Source organism: Neoarius graeffei, chromosome 2, assembly GCF_027579695.1.
Source record: "Neoarius graeffei isolate fNeoGra1 chromosome 2, fNeoGra1.pri, whole genome shotgun sequence".
Classification (NCBI taxonomy): domain Eukaryota; kingdom Metazoa; phylum Chordata; class Actinopteri; order Siluriformes; family Ariidae; genus Neoarius; species Neoarius graeffei.
In genome coordinates this window covers 44,375,336-44,399,691 of record NC_083570.1, presented here as the reverse complement: position 1 = coordinate 44,399,691, position 24,356 = coordinate 44,375,336, and the positions used below count along the sequence as shown (strand labels likewise).

The window sequence follows — 24,356 nt, the reverse complement described above, 5'->3', positions numbered from 1 at the left end:
GTAACTTGATGACTAAGATTTATGTGAGAATTATTGCACTGCCTCACGACTATAATTCTCATCTCATTATCTGTAGCCGCTTTATCCTGTTCTACAGGGTCGCAGGCAAGCTGGAGCCTATCCCACGCAGACACGGGGAGAACATGCAAACACCGCACAGAAAGGCCCTTGCCGGCCACGGGGCTCGAACCCAGGACCTTCTTGCTGTGAGGCGACAGCGCTAACCACTACACCACCGTGCCGCCCCCAGTAATAACATATCAATAATAAACATATTAATCCCTCAAATGTTCAAACTGTTTGCCCCCGGCATTCACACGCTCCACTAGTCGAGTGTGGACACACTCTGGCACAAAGGTCTTTATCAGCATCAATCTCCTGGCAAGCCTCCAGTATGAATTGAATCATGGCATCAACAGAACGTCGCTTGCGTGCGAAAACCTTATCTTTTACACATCCCCAGAAAAAGAAGTCCATAGTCCATGTATATGTATGTGTGTATACACAAAGAAAAGTTGGGACAAAGTACAAATTGTAAATAAAAACGGAATACAATGATGTGGAAGTTTCAAAATTCCTATTTTATTCGGAATAGAACATAGATGACATATCAAATGTTTAAACTGATAAAATGCATCATTTAAAAAGAAAAATTAGGTGATTTTAAATTTCATGACAACAACACATCTCAAAAAAGTTGGGACAAGGCCATGTTTCCCACTGTGAGACATCCCCTTTTCTCTTTACAACAGTCTGTAAACGTCTGGGGACTGAGGAGACAAGTTGCTCAAGTTTAGGGATAGGAATGTTAACCCATTCTTGTCTAATGTAGGATTCTAGTTGCTCAACTGTCTTAGGTCTTTTTTGTCGTACCTTCCGTTTTATGATGCGCCAAATGTTTTCTATGGGCGAAAGATCTGGACTGCAGGCTGGCCAGTTCAGTACCCGGACCCTTCTTCTACGCAGCCATGATGCTGTAATTGATGCAGTATGTAGTTTGGCATTGTCATGTTGGAAAATGCAAGGTCTTCCCTGAAAGAGACGTCGTCTGGATGGGAGCATATGTTGCTCTAGAACCTGGATATACCTTTCAGCATTGATGTCTTTCCAGATGTGTAAGCTGCCCATGCCGCACGCACTAATGCAACCCCATACCATCAGAGATGCAGGCTTCTGAACTGAGCGCTGATAACAACTTGGGTCGTCCTTCTCCTCTTTAGTCCGAATGACACGGCGTCCCTGATTTCCATAAAGAACTTCAAATTTTGATTCGTCTGACCACAGAACAGTTTTCCACTTTGCCACAGTCCATTTTAAATGAGCCTTGGCCCAGAGAAGACGTCTGCGCTTCTGGATCATGTTTAGATACAGCTTCTTCTTTGAACTATCGAGTTTTAGCTGGCAACAGCGGATGGCACGGTGAATTGTGTTCACAGATAATGTTCTCTGGAAATATTCCTGAGCCCATTTTGTGATTTCCAATACAGAAGCATGCCTGTATGTGATGCAGTGCCGTCTAAGGGCCCGAAGATCACGGGCACCCAGTATGGTTTTCCGGCCTTGACCCTTACGCACAGAGATTCTTCCAGATTCTCTGAATCTTTTGATGATATTATGTACTGTAGATGATATGTTCAAACTCTTTGCAGTTTTACACTGTCAAACTCCTTTCTGATATTGCTCCACCATTTGTCGGTGCAGAATTAGGGGGATTGGTGATCCTCTTCCCATCTTTACTTCTGAGAGCCGCTGCCACTCCAAGATGCTCTTTTTATACCCAGTCATGTTAATGACCTATTGCCAACTGACCTAATGAGTTGCAATTTGGTCCTCCAGCTGTTCCTTTTTTGTACCTTTAACTTTTCCAGCCTCTTATTGCCCCTGTCCCAACTTTTTTGAGATGTGTTGCTGTCATGAAATTTCAAATGAGCCAATATTTGGCATGAAATTTCAAAATGTCTCACTGTCAACATTTGATATGTTGTCTATGTTCTATTGTGAATACAATATCAGTTTTTAAGATTTGTAAATTATTGCATTCCGTTTTTATTTACAATTTGTACTTTGTCCCAACTTTTTTGGAATCGGGGTTGTACACACCCAATATATATTTATTTATTCATTTCTGTGTATGCGTACACACGCCTGAAGCAATGAAACATGACAAGATTTTAATACCGCACATTTTATTGACACAAAGCAAAAAAAAAAAAAAGAGCATTTCAAGCATCTCGTTACACCCATAAAATAAACCACAGAGGTATTGAAGGCATTTGTGTACAATCATCAAAAGTAGGCAGATTCGTTCAAGAAAAAACAAAACTGAAAGCAACCACAAACTATAGTATTGCACAACATCCTGTACACCGATGTCATATCATGAGGTAACTGTTGAAAAAGAATCCTGTGAAGCTGATAAACGACGCTCACATTCATTAAAGGGTTTAACTTCCGTAAACCATTAAGACATGTTCAAAAATAGACAACCTGTTTGTTTTACCATTTGCAAAAACAGAGACCATGATACTGATGTTTTCTCTGATCAAGTTGGATTACAGACTTGAATAATATGTTACTTTGCATCAAACCACATGCAAATGTGCACTTAAGGAAAACAAACAAACAGATGAAAATGTCTGTTAACCCTGAGGGACGGAACAGGCTGTGTTACTTGACAGGATTCCCAAACACAACAGAAGACGTGTGTAATTATTGCACATTAAGAGGGAAGCCCCCAGTTTTGGGTCTCAGGGATAAAATCAGGAGTTTTATGTTTTCAGTGTGCTTCCTCTCTCCACTGCTGGGGCTCTGTGGGAAAGCATGAGGACTGCTCAGCGTCAGTGTCAGCGCTGTGCGCAAGTACAAGGAAGACACATGAACCGACAACCAAGCAAGTTGCTTGATAAAGCATTGTGCAACATATGACAAGAAGATTCGCCAAAGGGCCACGAAGTCTCGCTCGTCAGCTTTGAGATTGTGTCGGAGTTAACAGAATCTCTTCCATGTTCATTCATGTCTTTCACTCGTACAGTACTTTCACATGAAATTTAAAAAAAAAAAAAGTCACGACTTTAAAGCCAGAACAGGAAATATTTTCAAATCTATTCTTTTGGGGGTTATCCAAATCTCTTACATATATTGTACATATGATGCAACGATCTTTTCACATTTTCTAGCCTTTTTAAAAAACGTGTCGTCTGCCAATGAAGGTCATCTGTATGATGTGAATTGCTGAAACATGCAATTCAATACACGACTTCTTAAGATTTAAGACGTAGGGATTGTCCTCTACTCTCTCGCCAAAACTGGCTCCATTTTTGGTTGTACCATACGTCTGCTTACAGAAACATGAAGCCAGGCGTGCGAAACTTCTTAGCTTACAGTACACTCACCGGCCACTTTAATAGGAACTTGTTCTTGGCTGGCAGGAGTGGAGCCCAATGTGGTCTTCTGCTGTTGTATGCTGAGATGCTTTTCTGCTCACCACGGTTGTAAAGAGTTGCTATGAGTTACTATATCCTTCCTGGCAGCTTGAAGGAATCGGTCGTCCTCCTCTGACCTCTCTTATCAACAAGGCGTTTGTTTCCACCTACAGAACTCTCACTCACTCGGTGTTTTTTGTTTTTCGCACCATTCTGTATAAACTCTAGAGACCGTTGTGTGTGAAAACCCCAGCTGATCAGCAGTTTCTGAAACACTCAAACCAAAAAGTTTTCTGATATTTGAACATTGTGAACATTAACTGAAGCTCTTGATTTGTATCTGCATGATTTTAAGCATTGTGCTGCTGTCAAGGGATTGGCGGATTAGACGACAGTGTAAAACAGCAGGTGTACCTAATAAATTGGCCAGTGAGTGTACATATATCAGCTTAGATATTTAGATTTTTTATTTTTATAACCCCCTGAAATTAAGCCCTTCATTTAAAGTGTGTAAAGTCAGGAGCATTACTCTGCACCAAACGGTTCAGTCACAACAGTAAGCATGAGCAAGAAATTAAATTAACATCAAAACCAAAGACTTGAGCGCAGTAGAAATCAGGAGCACTTTGTGTATGTGGTCACCATGTTTCCTCTGCGCTGAGTGACTGTGTGGCAGCGCTGCTGGCTGTCCGAGCTGTGAAACCCGCCGCCGTTTGAGCGTCCGTCGAACGAGAAAAAGTCTGAAAACATATTGAACATGTTGCCTCCGAAAGGACTCTGGAAGCTGCTTCTGTGCGCCTCTTCGTGGCCTTGAAAGTGGCTCTCAAAATGCCTTTTACGCTGGGAGCGTGTCGGCTGGCCAAAAATATCAAAGTCACTGAACATGTCCTCAAAATTAAAGCTGAACGGTTGCTGGAACTGACCGCCCCTGGTTCCTTGTGTGCCCTCCCTGGAGAAAGGGTTGCTCCTCATCTGATCGTACTCCTGCCTCCTCTTGGTGTCAGACAGCGTTTCGTATGCTGAGGGACGAAAGAAGACGCCATTAAATGCACAAAAGGAAAGATCGCGATTCACACCATGACCTGTTCACCTTATTTATGATGTAAATAACTATTAACCGTCATGAATAACGTCTCAAAAGTACTCTGTGAGTAAGAACTTGACATTGACGGAACAGTGTGTTACATGAACTGAGCAGGAAATTAAACACACCCTCAGCAATCTCCCTGAACTTTGCCTCTGCGTCTGGGCTTTTGTTCTTGTCTGGGTGATACTTCATAGCCAGTTTGTGGAAGGCCTTCTTGATTTGGCGCTCAGACGCATCTTTGGGAACCCCTAGGATTTCATAGTAACTTTTCTGGCCCAAGATTATCTCGGTGATCATCAGGACGCACACTGCTACAGCGAACATCGACTGGGTTGTGGCCATGGCTGTGCTCACGCCTGTAAACAGGAAGGAAATGCTGTTGGTTAACAGTTAGTACACACACTTCAATGTCTCGTTCTCTCTCTCACACACTTTTTTTTATACGCAAAAAGGAGTTTATTATTTAAGCTATGTTTTTAAAGATAACGGCCGGTTTAGTCAGTCAGTCATCGTCTCTGAGAATGTATTTAAACTAAAACTGTGTGGTCCAAATAAATAAATCCTTAATAAATATAAAGATTAGAAGAATTGTGTTAAGACAGACCTTAGAGGAAACAGACATTTCAAAAAGAAATACAGCATTTAAAAAAAAGAAAAGAAAGCTACTCCACTCTGAGACTTAAAACTGAAATGATGTGTTTTTCAAAATCAGGGAACACAGATGATGTTTGTCAGATTGTTACACAAAATGAGAAAGTGATTGAACGAGCCTCAGTCTACAAATACTTGGGATTTTACTTGGATGACAATCTGTCTTTTAAATACCATATTGAGTGTCTTACAAAGAAACTCAGGGTTAAACTGGGTTTCTACTATGGAAACAAAAGTTGTTTCTCCTTTAGTGCGAGAAAAAGACTGACACAGGCAACTTTTTTTAATCGATACCTGACTACGGTGACATCTTATACATGCATGCAAATCTCTCCTCTCTGAAAATGCTGGATTCAGTGTATCGTGCAGCATTAAGGTTTGTAACGGATTTGGGTTTTCGTACTCATTACTGCAGCCTATATGAGAGTGTTAGTTGGCCTTCTCTGCACAATCATAGATGGGAACACTGATACAGTTTTCTTTATAAGGTCATCCTGTGTGACTTGCCTCCTTATTTATGTTCTCTTTTGACTCTTAAAGTCACCACCAAAAGCTGTAGTCTCCAGCTTGATAATGTACGCCATTCCTCGAACGCGGACTGTCTTTGGTGAAAGTGCCTTTAAAGCATTCGCACCCTCGTCCTGGTATAAATTACAGAGTCATCTTAAATTGGGGTCGGCACGGTGGTGTAGTGGTTAGCGCTGTCGCCTCACAGCAAGAAGGTCCGGGTTCGAGCCCCGTGGCCGGCAAGGGCCTTTCTGTGTGGAGTTTGCATGTTCTCCCCGTGTCCGCGTGGGTTTCCTCCGGGTGCTCCAGTTTCCCCCACAGTCCAAAGACATGCAGGTTAGGTTAACTGGTGACTCTAAATTGACAGTAGGTGTGAATGTGAGTGTGAATGGTTGTCTATGTGTCAGCCCTGTGATGACCTGGCGACTTGTCCAGGTTGTACCCCGCCTTTTGCCCGTAGTCAGCTGGGATAGGCTCCAGCTTGCCTGCGACCCTGTAGAACAGGATAAAGCGGCTAGAGATAATGAGATGAGATCTTAAATTGGATTATCTCCCAAGTATGGAAGATTTTAAAGACTATTTGACTACTGAATGCACATGTCCTCTTACTGAACGCAGTTGGTGATTATAGGGTGGTGTACTGGTTAGCACGGCCGCCTCACAGCAAGAAGGTCCGGGTTCGAACCCAGCGGCCGGCGAGGGCCTTTCTGCGTGGAGCTTGCATGTTGTCTGCGTGGGTTTCCTCCGGGTGCTCCGGTTTCCCCCACAGTCCAAAGACATGCAGTTAGGTTAATATGGGACGGCGTTGGGCTGAGGTGCCCTTGAGCGAGGCCCCTAACTCCCAACTGCTCCCCGGGTGCTGTTAGCATGGCTGCCCACTGCTTCAGATGGGTTAAATGCAGAGAGGAATTTCACAAGTGTGTGATGAATAAAGTTGTGCTTTCTTTCTATAATGTAATGATGTGACTTGCCAATTTGTTTTAACAGTTATGTTTTTTCTCCCCAATTGTGTATTTTATGTGGATCTGCTCTCTTGGCCAGAATCCCCTTGCAAAAGAGATTCTGAATCTCAATGGGATTATTCCTGGTTAAATTAAAATTCCACACACGAGTCATTCTGTAGAATCGACTCCGAATCATTGGAGTCGACTCTCGAGTCCGAATTGCCTGGAATTGCAGAATCGACTCTTTTGTGTGTTCGACTCTCCAGCTAATGATAAGTCGGATTTGTATTAATCTATAATAACTATTTTTTTTTACATCCGGATTGAGGCAAATCGTCCTAATTAATCGTTTTTTTCTTTCTTTCGACATGAGAATAATTGATTTCGGACTGATTTTTAAAAGCAGTCTATTTGGCGGTTATATTTACGTTATAACACCTCAAAAGTGCAATAAGAGAAATATATTATAGCTTAAGACGGCGTGAATAAGTAAAACCTGTATTTAAAAGACTTACCCTCGGTGTGCTGGAGTGAAACTGAGAGAACAGCTGAGTGAAAACACCACTGCCTTCTTCTTTCCTTTCCTTGACGCGGCATTCGAGTACGACACTGATGAAAAAGTGAGACCCACGACTCGCACTGTGATTGGTTCGTTGTTCTATTATGCGACTCTCTTCTTTCTGATTGGTTTAGGCTGTGCGCGCGTGCTCTGAGCGCGTGGAGCTCCTCTGCTCTGACGTAAGCGCCGCTTTTCAGGCAGCTGCTGGTTTCAGTTCAAAACAACAAGCTGCTCACTGAACCTGCTGAAACCAGACTTGCCAACTTTTCAAAATTCTCCTGGGGGAGAAAAGTGCGTGAACGACATTTTCAACTGGCCGAGGGTCTGATGCGCGGTTGAAATGATAAAAACAGTGGATTCCAATTAATTGCAAACCATTTGAAATGTATACAATTAAAGAGTTTTGGGTTGTTTTACAATCAGGGTACAAAGTTTGTGTCACAGGGGTCCAAAATTCAAATTGATTCAAACTGGTTCTTGTACCAGTTTTTAAGTGAAGGACAAGTTAAAGAACAGATAGGCATGTGGAATAGTTTGTATTATAACAGGATTAAGTGTAACTTTAAGCAGGGCTGGGAGAAACAAATGAAGTGATTCTCGGAGAGGACTTTTTTTTTTTTTTTTTGGACAATTCAGAATCCACTACTTCCATAGTGCTTTTAAACATAAGGCTGTAAGCTTTGTGTTAGTTGTCTCTAATATTTACAGTGGTGCTTGAAAGTTTGTGAACGCTTTAGAATTTTCTATATTTCTGCATAAATATGACTGAAAACATCATCAGATTTTCACACAAGTCCTAAACGTAGATAAAGAGAACCCAGTTAAACAAATGAGATAAAAAATATTATACTTGGTCATTTATTTATTGAGGAAAATGATCCAATATTACATATCTGTGAGTGGCAAAAGTATGTGAACCTTTGCTTTCAGTATCTGGTGTGACCCTAGTCTGGTTAACCCTTTGATGCAAAACATATGCGCACCCCTTCTAATGCATAACATGGGTCAAAAATGACCCGCATTCATTTTCCAGGTTATTTCATGCTGACTGAGTTTTTCTTTGCTCTATCTTTTGAAATCAATTTATTTTATGATTGAATATTCCAAGTATTCTTTAAATATCTTGTTTTTAATTACCACAAATCATTAATTTAATTTTTTCTTTCCTACTTTATGAACAAAAATGCTTTTTATATTACTACACATGGGTCATCCAAGTGTGATTTAAAATTAAATGTCTTAATACTATAATAGTAATTTGTTTCAAGTAAGTACTTTAGCAGTGAATGGGGCCAGTTATTTATTTATTAACTATGTAGTTAGCTAAGTCAACTACAATAAAATTAGCTAACTAAAGTAGAATATGTCAACAGCTCGGTAGCTAATAGTAATTACTTGTAACTTTCTGACAAGTAATCTACTCACTCTCAAGGTAACCTAAACATAATCAATTTTTTTCTAAGGTAATGTTGGAGCAATTGAAAAACATTACTTGCATGTATGAGATGGGCAAAGGGCGCTGTGCTGAGCTGTGAAATGTCTGACACAAGCACAATTCACAGTTCCCACCAAACGCTGTAGTAAATGCATGCGGGTCGGTTCTGACCCATGTGTGTAAACTTGATGTAGAATTACAAAAGCTGTGCTTGTTCATAACTTAAGAAAGGAAAAATAAAAATGATGATTTGTGCTAAACAAAAACAAGATATTTACTGCATATTTGGAAAAGTAAATGACAAAATGAATTTATTTCAAAAGTATATCATAGAAACACTCAGCCATACATGAAATAAGCTGGAAAATGAATGCAGGTCGTTTTTGACCCATGTTGTGCATTAGAAGGGTAGTGATACAAAAAGGGGTTTTATTCAAAAAGTAAGACAGGAAAAAATAAAATAAGGATGTATGATGATCAAAAACAAGTTAATTGAGGAATACCTTGAATACTGAATGATGGAATTAATTTATTGCAAAGATATAGAAGATAAAAACTCAGCCGGGTCACTTTTGACCCATGTTTTGCATCAAAGGGTTAACACCAGACCATATCACAAGTGAAATATGGTCTGGAATCTGCCTATTGAATTTCTCGTAGGGGAGGTGTGGTTTACGATTGTCAATGGCCGTTTATTGGACGTTGCGAATGTCTATCATTTGGCGTATACGTAGCCCATGGCCAATCATGGCAGTTGTACCCGGTGACGTAGTTAGAGCGACGAAGAAGAGAAGGAAAGAGAAAGAGAAGGCAAAACAAAAATAGGAAAACAATGGCACCGAACGATTACTGCCGTTTGTGCAAGATAAAGCTTGATCGAAAAGCTGGTTCGTATCGCTCGCCGCCATGTTAAATGTGATCCGTAAACAGTCCCAAATAAACTACAAGCTTCCGTTTGTCGAGTAGTACGCGTCACCGTCTTTCCACCCCTCCCCACTCTCTGATTGGCTCCCTAACTCAGGCGAGCCTTTAGACCATAGTTTCCATGCTGTCTTTTCAGACCGGAACGATTGTGCAAAGCAGCATGGGATTTCCCAGGCTAGTGTGACCCCCTTGTGCAGCAATAACTGCAACGAAACGTTTCCGGTAACTGTTGATCAGTCCTGCACACCGGCTTGGAGGAATTTTAGCCCATTCCTCCGTACAGAACAGTTTCAACTCTGGGATGTTGGTGGGTTTCCTCACATGAACTGCTCGCTTCAGGTCCTTCCACAACATTTCGATTGGATTAAGGCCAGGATTTTGACTTGGCCATTCCAAAACATTAACTTTATTCTTCTTTAACCATTCTTTGGTAGAACGACTTGTGTGCTTAGGGTCATTGTCTTGCTGCATGACCCACCTTCTCTTGAGATTCAGTTCATGGACAGATGTCCTGACATTTTCCTTTAGAATTCGCTGGTATAATTCAGAATTCATTGTTCCATCAATGATGGCAAGCCGTCCTGGCCCAGATGCAGCAAAACAGCCCCAAACCATGATACTACCACCACCATGTTTCACAGATGGGATAAGGTTCTTATGCTGGAATGCAGGGTTTTCCTTTCTCCAAACATAACGCTTCTCATTGAAACCAAAAAGTTCTATTTTGGTCTCATCCGTCCACAAAATATTTTTCCAATAGCTTTCTGGCTTGTCCACGTGATCTTTAGCAAACTGCAGATGAGCAGTAATGTTCTTTTTGGAGACCAGTGGCTTTCTCCTTGCAACCCTGCCATGCACACCATTGTTGTTCAGTGTTCTCCTGATGGTGGACTCATGAACATTAACATTAGCCAATGTGAGAGAGGCCTTCAGTTGCTTAGAAGTTACCCTGGGGTCCTTTGTGACCTTGCTGACTATTACACGCCTTGCTCTTGGAGTGATCTTTGCTGGTCAACCACTCCTGGGGAGGGTAACAATGGTCTTGAATTTCCTCCATTTGTACACAATCTGTCTGACTGTGGATTGGTGGAGTCCAAACTCTTTAGAGATGGTTTTGTAACCTTTTCCAGCCTGATGAGCATCAACAATGCTTTTTCTGAGGTCCTCAGAAATCTCCTTTGTTTGTGCCATGATACACTTCCACAAACATGTGTTGTGAAGCTCAGACTTTGATAGATCCCTGTTCTTTAAATAAAACAGGGTGCCCACTCACACCTGATTGTCATCCCATTGATTGAAAACACCTGACTCTAACTTCACCTTCAAATTAACTGCTAATCCTCGAGGTTCACATACTTTTGCCACTCACGGATATGTAATATTGGATCATTTTCCTCAATAAATAAATGACCAAGTATAATATTTTTGTCTCATTTGTTTAACTGGGTTCTCTTTATCTACTTTTAGGACTTGTGTGAAAATCTGATGATGTTTTAGGTCATATTTATGCAGAAATATAGAAAATTCTAAAGGGTTCACAAACTTTCAAGCACCATTGTAAATATAAGGCTGTAAGCTTTGTGTTAGTTGTCTCTAATATTTATGTCCCAGTATCTTGACCACATTTTAGGATGAAAATAATCATTTTAGATATGTTATTTTATATTGAAAAATTAGCTGTCTCGGAGAGGACATTTTTTTTGACACAATTACATACTAATTTGATCAAAATAGTCTGAAAACTTACTGGCATTCAACATTAAAACTTAACTATGTTTCCAATGATATGGAACCAAATATTTGTTTTATGGTATAAAGAATGATTTAAGTGCATCCCTTTTGGAGCTACCTGTGGTCAAAAAAAGCACTTTTTCTAAATGACACGAGTAATTTTGCTAAATATGACATATATTGCCATACATTCACCAAAAATAACGCTATCACCAAATTTTTTTTTGCATGGTAAATAGAGCTATCATAGGGCTACAATAAACAACCAAGTTTATTTAGTCAAGCCTTTTGATATTGAAGATAATAAGTGTTAAATGTGATTTTTACCTTGCGTACCCTGATTGTAAAACAACCCTTGTTGAATTGTTGATAGGTTATGGGATTCATGCATCAGGCATGAGAGAGCTCAGAGTGAAAAATCTGAAATAATACTCTTGTCTTGAATTTTAATATAATAACAACGAAAGGGAAGTCTTAAATCAGATTTTTAGCTGAAAAATCTCATGCCTGAATATTGTATACATACACAGAAAATAACACAAGTGATGCTTTAGAAGAAGGTTTATCATTTCTTAAAATAGTCACAGTGAATGAAAGTATTATTGGATTGCATCAAATGTGTTTTCCTTCTGTAAGCTCATGTAAAAATACAGAGAACTATAATATCTCACCTCATCTCATTACAGTGCCTTGAAAAAGTATTCATACCCCTTGAACTTTTTCACATTTTTCCACCTTACAACCATAAACTTAAAAGTTTTTTATTGAGATTTTATGTGATAGACCAACACAGAGTAGCACATAATTGTGAAGTGAAATGAAAATGATAAATGGTCTTCAAAATTTTAAACAAATAAAAATCTGAAAAATGTGGTGTGCATTAGTATTCAGTCCCCTGTACTCTGATACCTCTAAATGCAATCCAGTGCAATCAATTGCCTTCAGAAGTCATCTAATTAGTTAATAGAGTCCTACTGTGTGTAATTTACTCTCAGCATAAATACACTTGTTCTGTGAAGGCCTCAGTGGTTTGTTAGAGAACACTGAAGAACAAACAGCATCATGAAGACCAAAGAACTCACCAGACAGGTCAGGGATAAAGTTCTGGAGAAATTTAAAGCAGGCTTAGATTATAAAAAAAATATCCCAAGCTCTGAACATCTCAAGAAGCACTGTTCAATCCATCTTTCAAAAATGGAAAAAGTATGGCACAACTGCAAACCTACCAAGACATGGCCGTCCACCTAAACTGACAGAGCGAGCAAGGAGAGCACTGGTCAGAGAAGCAGCCAAGAGGCCCATGATCACTCTGGAGGAGCTGCAGAAATCCACAGCTCAGGTGGGAGAATCTGTGCACAGGACAACTATAAGTCATACACGCCACAAATCTGGCCTTTTTGGAAGAGTGGCAAGAAGAAAGCCATTGTTGAAAGACAGGCATAAGAAGCCATGTAGGGGACACAGCAAACATGTGGAAGAAGGTGCTTTGGTCAGATGAGACCAAAGTTGAACTTTTTGGCCTAAATGCAAAGCGCTATGTGTGGCGGAAAATTAACACTGCTCATCACCCTGCACACACCATCCCCACTGTGAAACATGGTGGTGGCAGCATCATGCTATGGGGATGTTTTTCTTCAGCAGGGACAGGGAAGCTGGTCAGAGTTGATGGGAAGATGGATGGAGCTAAATACAGGGCAATCCTGGAAGAAAACCTGTTGGAGGCTGCAAAAGACTTGAGACTGGGAAGGAGATTCACCTTCCAGCAAGACAATGACCCTAAACATGCAGCCAGAGCTACAATGGAATGGTTTAGATCAAAGAATATTCATGTGTTAGAATGGCCCAGTCAAAGTCCAGACCTAAATCCCATTGAGCATCTGTGGCAAGACTTGAAAATTGCTGTTCACATACGCTCTCCATCCAACCTGGCTGAGCTTGAGCTATTTTGCAAAGAAGAATGGGCAAAAATTTCAGTGTCTAGATGTGCAAAGCTGGTAGAGACATACCACAAAAGACTTGCAGCTGTAATTGCAGCAAAAGGTGGCTCTACAAAGTATTGACGCGGGGGGGCTGAATACTAATGCACATCACATTTTTCAGATTTTTATTTGTTTAAAATTGTGAAGACCATTTATCATTTTCGTTTCACTTCACAATTATGTGCTACTCTGTGTTGGTCTATCACATAAAATCTCAATAAAAAACATTTAAGTTCGTGGTTGTAAGGTGGAAAAATGTGAAAAAGTTCAAGGGGTATGAATACTTTTTCAAGGCACTGTATCTCTAGCCGCTTTATCCTGTTCTACAGGGTCGCAGGCAAGCTGGAGCCTATCCCAGCTGACTACGGGCGAAAGGCGGGGTACACCCTGGACAAGTCGCCAGATCATCACAGGGCTGACACATAGACACAGACAACCATTCACACTCACATTCACACCTACGGTCAATTTAGTGAGGTGTGCAGTTGGAACGACTGAATGGTTCGAGGTGAAGGTGGGACTTCATCAATGATCTGCTTTGAGTCCTTTCTTGTTTGCCATAGTGATGGATAGCTTGATGGACAAAGTGAGGCAAGAGTCACCATGGAACATGATGTTTGCGGGTGATATTGTGATGTGTGGTGAAAGTAGAAAGGAGTTTGAGTTGGGTTTGGAGAGATGGAGGGATGCATTGGAACGAAGAGGAATGAAGGTGAGCAGTAGCAAAACAGAATACATGTGCATCAGTGAGAATGGGGATGAGAGTGTATTGAAGATGCAAGGAGTAGACGTAAAGAAAGTTGGTGAATTCAAGTACCTGGGGTCAACTGTGCAGGAAAATGGGGGCTGCGATAGTGAGGTGAGAAAGAGAGTGCAGGCAGGGTGGAGCAGCTCGAGAAGGATTTCGGGAGTCATTTGTGATAGGAAAGTCCCAGCAAAAGTGAAAGGTAAGATGTATAAGACAGTAGTGAGACCAGCTGTGATGTATGGATTGGAGACCGTACCCTTAATTTCTGACAATCCAGAGCCAAGGCCAGGGAGCAGACGAACAGGCTAAACCGACTGTCTGCTAGCTGCACAGAGTCGTCACTCAGGGTCCACTACATCGAGACTGTGTCTGTTCCCCGAGCTCAACAAAAAGGTAGAAATTTTCAGAGAGTTTGTTCCAGTAACCTAATCAATATAAAATTAGACCATACTGACTGTACAGCTGCTGCCAGCACCTTTGATCTAAAGGTGGGGCTATTAAATATTAGATCTCTTACATCTAAAGCGCTAATGGTTAATGAACTCATTACTGATCAGGAGTTTAATGTACTTTGTTTAACTGAAACATGGATTAAGCCAAATGAATATATAGCATTAAATGAAGCGAGTCCTCCTGGATACAGTTATATACACCAGCCTCGTCTAACTGGCAGAGGAGGAGGCGTTGCGGTTATTTATAACGATTATCTAGGTGTAACACAAAAACCTGGTTATAAATTTAATACATTTGAAGTTCTTCATACTCATATAATGTATGTAGCCTCGAAAACTAAGTCTACCCAGTTAATTCCATTGCTTATTATTTACAGGCCCCCGGGGCCATATTCTGAGTTTCTTTCTGAATTTGCAGATTTTATCTCAGATCTGGTTATTTCCTTGGACAAAGCTTTAGTTGTCGGAGATTTTAATATCCACTTCGATAACCCAGAAGACCCTTTAAAAACAGCGTTTGTGTCCATCTTAGATTCAGTCGGGATTAAGCAGAATGTCATAGGACCGACCCATAATGATGGTCACACCCTCGATCTAATACTAACATTCAGGTTAAACGTAGACAGTATAGTCATACTTCCACAGTCTGAAGTTATCTCAGATCATTATTTCATCTCATTCAAACTATGTCTGAGTAATAATATATGCACCTCACCACGCTACTGTATTAAACATACTTTCACATCAACTACTGCACAGAGCTTTATAAATGATCTCCCAGAGCTGTCAACTTTGATTGGGTCACTGTCAGCCCCTGCAGAACTTGATCAGGCAACTGAATGCTTAGAGTCAACATTCCGCCATACCTTAGATAATGTAGCTCCTCTTAAAAGGAAAATGGTCAGAGACAAAAAATTAGCACCCTGGTATAATGATGACACTCGCACATTAAAACAGACCACTCGAAAATTGGAACGTAAATGGCGTCAAACAAAATTGGTAGTGTTCAAATTAGCTTGGAAGGAGAGCTTCCTGAAGTATAGAAAAGCTCTTAGTGCTGCAAGATCAACATATTTCTCCTCCCTAATAGAAGATAACAAAAATAATCCGAGATTCCTATTTAATACTGTAGCAAAATTAACCAGGAATAAGTCCACTATCGACACATGCACACCTGCAGTATGTAGTAGCAACGACTTCATGAATTTTTTTAATGACAAAATTGAGAATATCCGACAAAAAATTCAAACTACTAATTTAAGGTCAGACAATGAAAGTGGCCTTGTAGTTAACTATATAACTGTATCAGATCATCAGTTAGAATGTTTTACTCCCCTTAAAGAAACTGAATTACTTTCATTAATCTCTACATCAAAAGCCTCAACTTGTGTACTAGATCCCTTACCTACACGTCTATTCAAACAGATAATGCCTGGAGTAATTTAACCGCTTCTAAAAATAATAAATTCTTCTCTTACGATTGGCTATGTACCCAAATCCTTTAAACTAGCAGTTATCAAAGCCCTGATTAAAAAACCTGACCTTGATCCCTGTCAGCTGTCCAATTATCGGCCAATATCAAACCTCCCCTTTATCTCCAAGATCCTTGAAAAAGCTGTGGCACAGCAGTTATGCTCATATTTACATAGGAATAACATCCATGAAATGTATCAGTCAGGATTTAGACCTCATCATAGCACAGAGACAGCACTGGTTAAAGTAGTAAACGACCTACTGTTGGCGTCTGATCAGGGCTGTGTCTCGCTACTTGTGTTGCTTGACCTTAGTGCAGCATTTGATACCATTGATCATTCCATTCTTCTGGATAGACTAGAAAATGTTGTGGGAGTTAAGGGAACGGCCCTCTCCTGGCTCAGGTCTTATCTAACTGATCGTTATCAGTATGTTGATATAAATGGTGATATTTCTAGACGTACCGAGGTAAAGTTTGGTGTTCCACAAGGTTCTGTCTTGGGTCCACTGCTTTTTTCTCTATATATGTTACCTCTGGGTGATATTATTCGTAAACATTGTATTAGTTTCCACTGTTATGCTGATGACACACAGTTGTATGTCTCTGCAAAACCTGATGAGAGACACCAGCTTAATAGAATTGAGGAATGTGTTAAGGACATTAGACACTGGATGCTTATTAATTTCCTTCTGCTTAACTCTGACAAGACTGAAGTACTTGTGCTAGGACCACATACAGCTAGAAGTAAGTTTTCTGATTACACAGTGACTCTGGATGGCCTTTCTGTTTCTTCACATGCAGCAGTAAAAGACCTTGGAGTGATTATTGACCCCAGTCTTTCATTCGAAACTCACATTGATAACATCACCCGGATAGCTTTCTTTCATCTCAGAAATATTGCAAAGATAAGAAATTTAATGTCATTGCATGACGCAGAAAAACTAGTCCATGCTTTCGTTACCTCCAGGTTGGATTATTGTAACGCCTTACTGTCTGGATGTTCCAATAAGTGCATAAATAAGCTCCAGTTAGTTCAAAATGCAGCAGCAAGAGTCCTTACTAGAACTAGAAAATATGACCACATCACGCCTGTCTTATCCACACTGCATTGGCTCCCAATCAGATTTCGTATTGATTATAAAATACTACTATTGACCTTTAAAGCACTGAATGGTCTCGCACCACAGTACCTGAGTGAGCTTCTGCTCCTCTATGACCCGCCACGCCTACTTAGATCAAAAGGTGCAGGCTATCTGCTGGTACCTCGTATAGTGAAGGCTACATCAGGGGGCAGAGCCTTTTCTTACAAAGCCCCACAGTTATGGAACAGCCTTCCAAGTAATGTTTGGGAATCAGACACAGTCTCAGCATTTAAGTCTAGGCTGAAAACATATCTGTTTAGTCAAGCCTTTTGTTAATGGTGTTTATGAGGTAAAGGTGTAGATCTTGAGGGTCCTCAGACATAGAGTGTTTTGGTAAACTGGGATGTATGGATGCTGTCAGTCCCCACTCGCTTGCTCACTCGAGTTTGTTGACGGTGTAGTGGCTGGCTGCTTTATGTCCCGGGGCTCCCTCATGCCTGTGTTACCTTCTGGCTCTCTCCTTTTAGTTATGCTGTCATAGTTAGTTGCCGGAGTCCCTGCTTGTACTCGGTGCAATATGTATACTGCTCCTACTTATTCAGGTAACATTGGGCATACCTAACAACCTGCGTTTTCTCCCCCCCCCCCCCCCCCCCACCCCAAATCTGTCCCTCTGAGTTACATGGAGTCAACAGGAAATCTTTTGGTGGAGAGGGTGGAGACCTCGACTGGCTATCGTAGCCTGCAGGGAATCGGCCGTCAGACTTCTGTCGCATGTCCCAGACCCGGTGAAATGTAACTGAATTGTCTTGGCCAGCCCTAAGGGTCCCATCTGCATCTCATCATTGCTGAGGAGTGTGCTCCCATCACCCAATCAAGCATCCAGCCAGAGCAGGTCATGATATATTTTTTACCATATTAACATGCCATTGTTGTGTGTTATGCCTGATGTCAAGACTCTCGTCTCTGTGAGCCTACCACACAGACTTAATACTTGTCATTTTTAGGGCATACCTAACATGTGTTTTCTTTCTCTCTCTCCCCCCCCCCATCTGTCCCTCTGAGTTACATGTTGGTCCTGGGATTGAGATGCTGGCCTCTTCTGCCCCTCGGGCCTGCTTGGTCCATCCTGGTGCCCTGTGTCTGGTCGGAGTTTTATCGCATTGCTCCTGTGAAGGACGGCCCCATGAGGATAGTTGAGGGTTATACCTGGAGGATGCTCTGGACTCTTACAGTAATGCTTTTATGGCTGAGGACTACAGTTGTCTTGCTAACTTTAGGACTGCAGTTATCATGAACAGTTTTGCACTCAAGTTTCCATCAATGAAGAGCTATAACATCAACGAAACTGTCCTCATGTTAAAACTGTTAATATTATAGTCAGGCTGTCTGTTGTTGCCCAAATGAGGATGGGTTCCCTTTTGAGTCTGGTTCCTCTTGAGGTTTCTTCCTCATGTCGTCTGAGGGAGTTTTTCCTTGCCACCGTCGCCACAGGCTTGCTCACTGGGGATAGATTAGGGATAAAATTAGCTCATGTTTTAAGTCGTTACAATTCTGTAAAGCCGCTTTGCGACAATGTTTATTGTTAAAAGCGCTATACAAATAAACTTGACTTGACTTGACTTGACCTTAACGAAGAGACAGGAGGCAAAGTTGGAGGTGGCGGAGTTGAGGATGTAAAGGTTTGCGATGGGAGTGACAAGGTTGGACAGGATAAGGAACGAGAACATCAGAGGGACAGCACATGTGGAGAGCTTGGGAATTAAGCTAAGAGAGATGAGACTGGGATGGTATGGGCACATCCTGAGAAGAGATGCAGAGCATGTTGAAAGGAGAATGTTGAGGATGGAGCTGCCAGGGAAACGAAAATGAGGAAGGCCAAAGAGGAGATACATGGATGTGGTGAGAAAGGACATGAAAGTGGCAGGTGTGGTAGAGAAGGATGCAGAAGACAGGGAGCAATTGGGACAAAAGATCTGCTGTGGCGACCCCTAATCGGGAGCAGCCAAAAGAAGAAGAAGAAGATTTATGTATTGCCTTGAAAACTCTCAAAATTTAAACTCTCCCAAGCAAAAACAGGGGCTTAGCTAGGATTTTTCAAAGGGGCGGGGTCACACACTGACCGGCAGCCTGAGTACATACCAGCAGGTTTGTAAATGAAAAAATACATTGAATACATTTGAGAAAAGAACGTGGTCTTTGCATCCTTCTTTCATCTCATGTTGCGAGCTGCTGAGATGTCAGACAATGATTAGGCCAAATCAGCTTTATCTGGCAAATCAAGAAAGCCTACATCGACCAAAAAGAATGGTTGAGCTTACTGACCGTACTAATGTTTTGGGCTAATTCTATCAAACCAAACAACAGCGAGCATACAGTAGCATAAGCAAACCAAGCTCACTCGCCGGCAACTGCCGCTTGGGCCGGTGTTTCCTGGTCTGCCGAAGGCGATGATGCATCTTGTTTTAAGTCTGTTTTATCATAAAATAAAATTGACTTAGTACTAGAATAGAACTATGAAAAATATGTAACAAAAAATAATTACCATTGCTAGTTTTAGGTAGCTTCGAAACTGGCTCTTCCATTATTGCTGTTTCTTCCATGTTTTCTTGATGTTGTGTTCTAGAAACGGCACTTAAACTTACCTTCGAAGCCACAAAATGCAACTTTGATGGAAAAAAATATATAATAAATTACTTACCTGTCTTCACGTCGAAAGAAGGAGGAAAGTTTCACTTGTTTTGACATGGCGAATTATTAACACAAGAGAAAAATCGTAATTTGCAACTAAAAAGACTGCAGCTACACTGGCAGCTTGACCATGTTTTCTAGTGCGATCGTGTTTCGCTTGCACAGAACTGGGTTTTCACGCCCAAACCACAGGAAGTCCATACAAGGTTATAGAAACCCTAATGAGGCTGAGGTGACAATCTAGTTCAGGGGTCACCAAACTTTTTTCTCTGGGGGCCACATTGCCATTCCTGACTGTGATGGGGGGCCGGGGTCGGGTCAGCTATATAACATAGAATTGTATGACCCAGACAAATATGACCACCAGCAGGCCTCATTGTGTAATAGAGATTACTAGCCTGGCACAGCCATCCACACTACTATATCCACACTACTATATCAACACTTGATTCCTGGCACATATTTGTTTATCTTTACTAGTGGTTTGCAAAAGTAGTAATCGAGTCTTCACACTTTGTTTTAATTTGAAATACCACAGATATTCCATTTATTTATTTTCTAATAAAAATAACATCAAAGCTGTCAAGGTAAGAAACATCTGCCTAGTTGAGGTGATTGACACTGGCAAAGGTGAGTGGAAAATTATAAATTGTAGGTAGGCCTGTTGATATTATTAATAATATTAATAATAATTGTGTGCAGCACTTAATAAAGGTCAAATACATAGGCCTATAAAATAAATACATTTTAAAAAACAGTGAAATTATAATAATATGAGCAATAGATCACAGCAGTTGTACTGTGTCCTGCACGTCATTGCTCTCATCCATGGCCAAAGCAAAAAACTCGAATTCTGACACTCTCTCATTCAGCTGGTCATACACATTGTCCCCCAAATCTTCGGTTCGCCTGGTCATAGTAGGCGCGGAGAGACTCACCGCGTTGAGCGCATCCTTCTTGTCAGGACACACCTCCTCGGCCACAGCAAGCATGCATACTTTAACAAAGTCCCCATCAGTAAACGGCTTTCCATGGGTAGCTAGTAGGTGAGCTACCTTATAGCCAGCTCGGACAGCAGCCTGGTTGATCTGGGTTTGGCGAAGGAATACGTTCTGTTGTGCAGCCAGTCCGCATTTCATCCTCCGAATCCTGTCTTCTCTTGTTTGCCCTCGCAAACTAGCATACTCTTTGTGGCGGGTTTCGTAGTGATGACGCAGATTATATTCTTTGAAAACCGGCACACTTTCTTTACATACAAGACAAACTGCACGGTCCTTACACTGAACGAAAAAATAATTGGTGGTCCACTGTTCTTTAAAAACTCTGCACTCTCTGTCAGGTTTTCGCTGACCGCTAGCCATTTTGCTGTCCTGAACACTGACAGTTCTCTGCGCGTGTGCTGCCTGTCACTGCTTGATCGCAAGCATATGACAAAAATTCTGAAAATATGAATAGTTCATTTTATAACTAAATATCAATTTGAATTGATAAAATCAACAAAATACAAGATGCAGACATGTTATAATTTGCCAAAAAGCAATTTAAAAAAAATAGGCCATGACCACTTTTGGGGATTGCCTCATAGGGCCGGTTCAAGTGATGGGGGGCAGAGGGGCTGGGGGCCAGTCAACGGGGGTGGCGGGCCGGAGTCGGCCCGCAGGCCGTAGTTTGATGACCCCTGAGCTAGTTTAAAAAAAAAGCTAGAAAAATTACAGTGGGCGCTTTTCTAATATTCGTATGTGGCTATTGGAAAAATGTATGGTCCGACAAAGGGGGGGGGGGTCAGAGGCACCCCAGGACCCCCCCTAGCCACGCCCCTGAAAAATGATTCAGTCAAAGAGGTTGCAGAAAAGTTTAGACCTTTATTAAACCAATTAATAAGAGCCAAGTTCGGTCTGCAGCGTGAACCGACTCAAAATCACAAATTTCTCATCCATCCATTATCTGTAGCCACTTAGCCTTTTCTACAGGGTTGCAGGCAAGCTGGAGCCTATTCCAGCTGACTACGGGCGAAAGGCGGGGTACACCCTGGACAAGTCGCCAGGTCATCACAGGGCTGACACATAGACACAGACAACCATTCACACTCACATTCACACCTACGGTCAATTTAGAGTCACCAGTTAACCTAACCTGTATGTCTTTGGACTGTGGGGGAAACCGGAGCACCCGGAGGAAACCCACGCGGACATGAGAAGAACATGCAAACTCCACACAGAAAGGCCCTCGTCAGCTGCTGGGCTTGAACCCAGGACCTTCTTGCTGTGAGGCGACAGTACTAACCACTGCACCACCGTGCCACCCTTCATATTATACAGTGTCCAAAAAAAAAAGTGTATACAAATAATCTCATTGGTTAACATGTCACGTCATACCACTTCAACATTTTCTATTGGGCAGTACATCTCATGCTTCAGGGTGGCATGGTGGTGTAGTGGTTAGCACTGTCGCCTCACAGGAAGAGGTTCTGGGTTCAAGCACAGTGGACAACAGGGGCCTTTCTGTGTGGAGTTTGCATGTTCTCCCCGTGTCTGTGTGGGTTTCCTCTGGGTGCTCTGGTTTCCCCTACAGTCCAAAGACATACAGGTTAGGTTAATTGTTGGCTCTAAAGTGAATGGTTGTTTGGCTCTATATCTCAGCCCTGTGATGACTTGGCGACTTGTCCAGGGTGTACCCCGCCTCTTGCCCATAGTCAGCTGGAGTAGGCGCCAGCTTGCCTGTGACCCTGTACAGGATAAGCGGTTATGGATAATGGATGGATCTCATGCTTCTCATATTTTGTATCAACCAAGCCAAATTTTCCCATTATGAACAGTCCATTCAGTAAGAATCAAAACATATGATAAGAAGTGATATGTTATGAACAACACAGCATTCAGAGTGTACAGTACATGATTCAAAATGACTGGAGCCAATCAGTACAAAATAAAGATTGATACAGGCTGCAGGTGCAAACAAGCACAGCATTCAGTAGGGTGCAGTCGTGGCCTTGGGCAGCCTACCACAACATAGGATTAAAAAAATGATGCACATTGCAGCTGGAGAATTTGTGTTGTAACAACAGTGGTGCTTGAAAGTTTGTGAACCCTTTAGAATTTTCTATATTTCTGCATAAATATGACCGAAAACATCATCAGATTTTCACACAAGTCCTAAAAGTAAAGAGAACCCAGTTAAACAAATGAGACAAAAATATTATACTTGGTAATTTATTTATTGAGGAAAATGATCCAATATTACATATCTGTGAGTGGCAAAAGTATGTGAACCCTTGCTTTCAGTATCTGGTGTGACCCCCTTGTGCAGCAACAACTGCAACTAAACATTTCCAGTAACAGTTGATCAGTCCTGCACACCGGCTTGGAGGAATTTTAGCCCATTCCTCCGTACAGAACAGCTTCAACTCTGGGATGTTGGTGGGTTTCCTCACATGAACTGCTCGCTTCAGGTTCTTCCACAACATTTCAATTGGATTAAGGTCAGGACTTTGACTTGGCCATTCCAAAACATTAACTTTATTCTTCTTTAACCATTCTTTGGTAGAACGACTTGTGTGCTTAGGGTCGTTGTCTTGCTGCATGACCCACCTTCTCTTGAGATTCAGTTCATGGACAGATGTCCTGACATTTTCCTTTAGAATTCGCTGGTATAATTCAGAATTCATTGTTCCATCAATGATGGCAAGCCGTCCTGGCCCAGATGCAGCAAAACAGGCCCAAACCATGATACTGCCACCACCATGTTTCACAGATGGGATAAGGTTCTTATGCTGGAATGCAGTGTTTTCCTTTCTCCAAACATAACGCATCTCATTTAAACCAAAAAGTTCTATTTTGGTCTCATCCATCCACAAAACATTTTTCCAATAGCCTTCTGGCTTGTCCACGTGATCTTTAGCAAACTGCAGATGAGCAGCAATGTTCTTTTTGGAGAGCAGTGGCTTTCTCCTTGCAACCCTGCCATGCACACCATTGTTGTTCAGTGTTCTCCTGATGGTGGACTCACGAACATTAACATTAGCCAATGTGAGAGAGGCCTTCCGTTGCTTAGAAGTTACCCTGGGGTCCTTTGTGACCTTGTCGACTATTACACGCCTTGCTGTTGGAGTGATCTTTGTTGGTCGACCACTCCTGGGGAGGGTAACAATGGTCTGGAATTTCCTCCATTTGTACACAATCTGTCTGACTGTGGCTTGGTGGAGTTCAAACTCTTTAGAGATGGTTTTGTAACCTTTTCCAGCCTGATGAACATCAACAATGCTTTTTCTGAGGTCCTCAGAAATCTCCTTTGTTCGTGCCATAATACACTTCCACAAACACGCGTTGTGCAAATCAGACTTTGATAGATCCCTGTTCTTTAAATAAAACAGGGTGCCCACTCATACCTGATTGTCATCCCTTTGACTGAAAACACCTGACTCTGATTTCTCCTTCAAATTAACTGCTAATCCTAGAGGTTCACATACTTTTGCCACTCACAGATATGTGATATTGGATCATTTTCCTCAATAAATAAATGACCAAGTACAATATTTTTGTCTCATTTGTTTAACTGGGTTCTCTTTATCTACTTTTAGGACTTGTGTGAAAATCTGATGATGTTTTAGGTCATATTTATGCAGAAATATAAAAATTCTAAAGGGTTCACAAACTTTCAAGCACCACTGAATA

The 24,356-nt window shown here is 41.5% G+C and overlaps 1 protein-coding gene across 1 annotated transcript; it reads right to left on the bottom strand.

The window, feature by feature from the left end:
- Nucleotides 1–2,169: 2,169 nt before the first annotated feature.
- dnajb9b (DnaJ heat shock protein family (Hsp40) member B9b) lies at nt 2,170–7,215 on the bottom strand. The gene is made up of 3 exons (XM_060907823.1): nt 7,127–7,215; nt 4,635–4,865; nt 2,170–4,441 (listed from the first exon to the last, which is right to left on the bottom strand). The coding sequence occupies exons 1-3, from the start codon at nt 7,206–7,208 to the stop codon at nt 4,038–4,040; spliced, it is 717 nt and encodes a 238-aa protein (XP_060763806.1). The 5' UTR covers nt 7,209–7,215; the 3' UTR covers nt 2,170–4,037.
- Nucleotides 7,216–24,356: the final 17,141 nt, after the last annotated feature.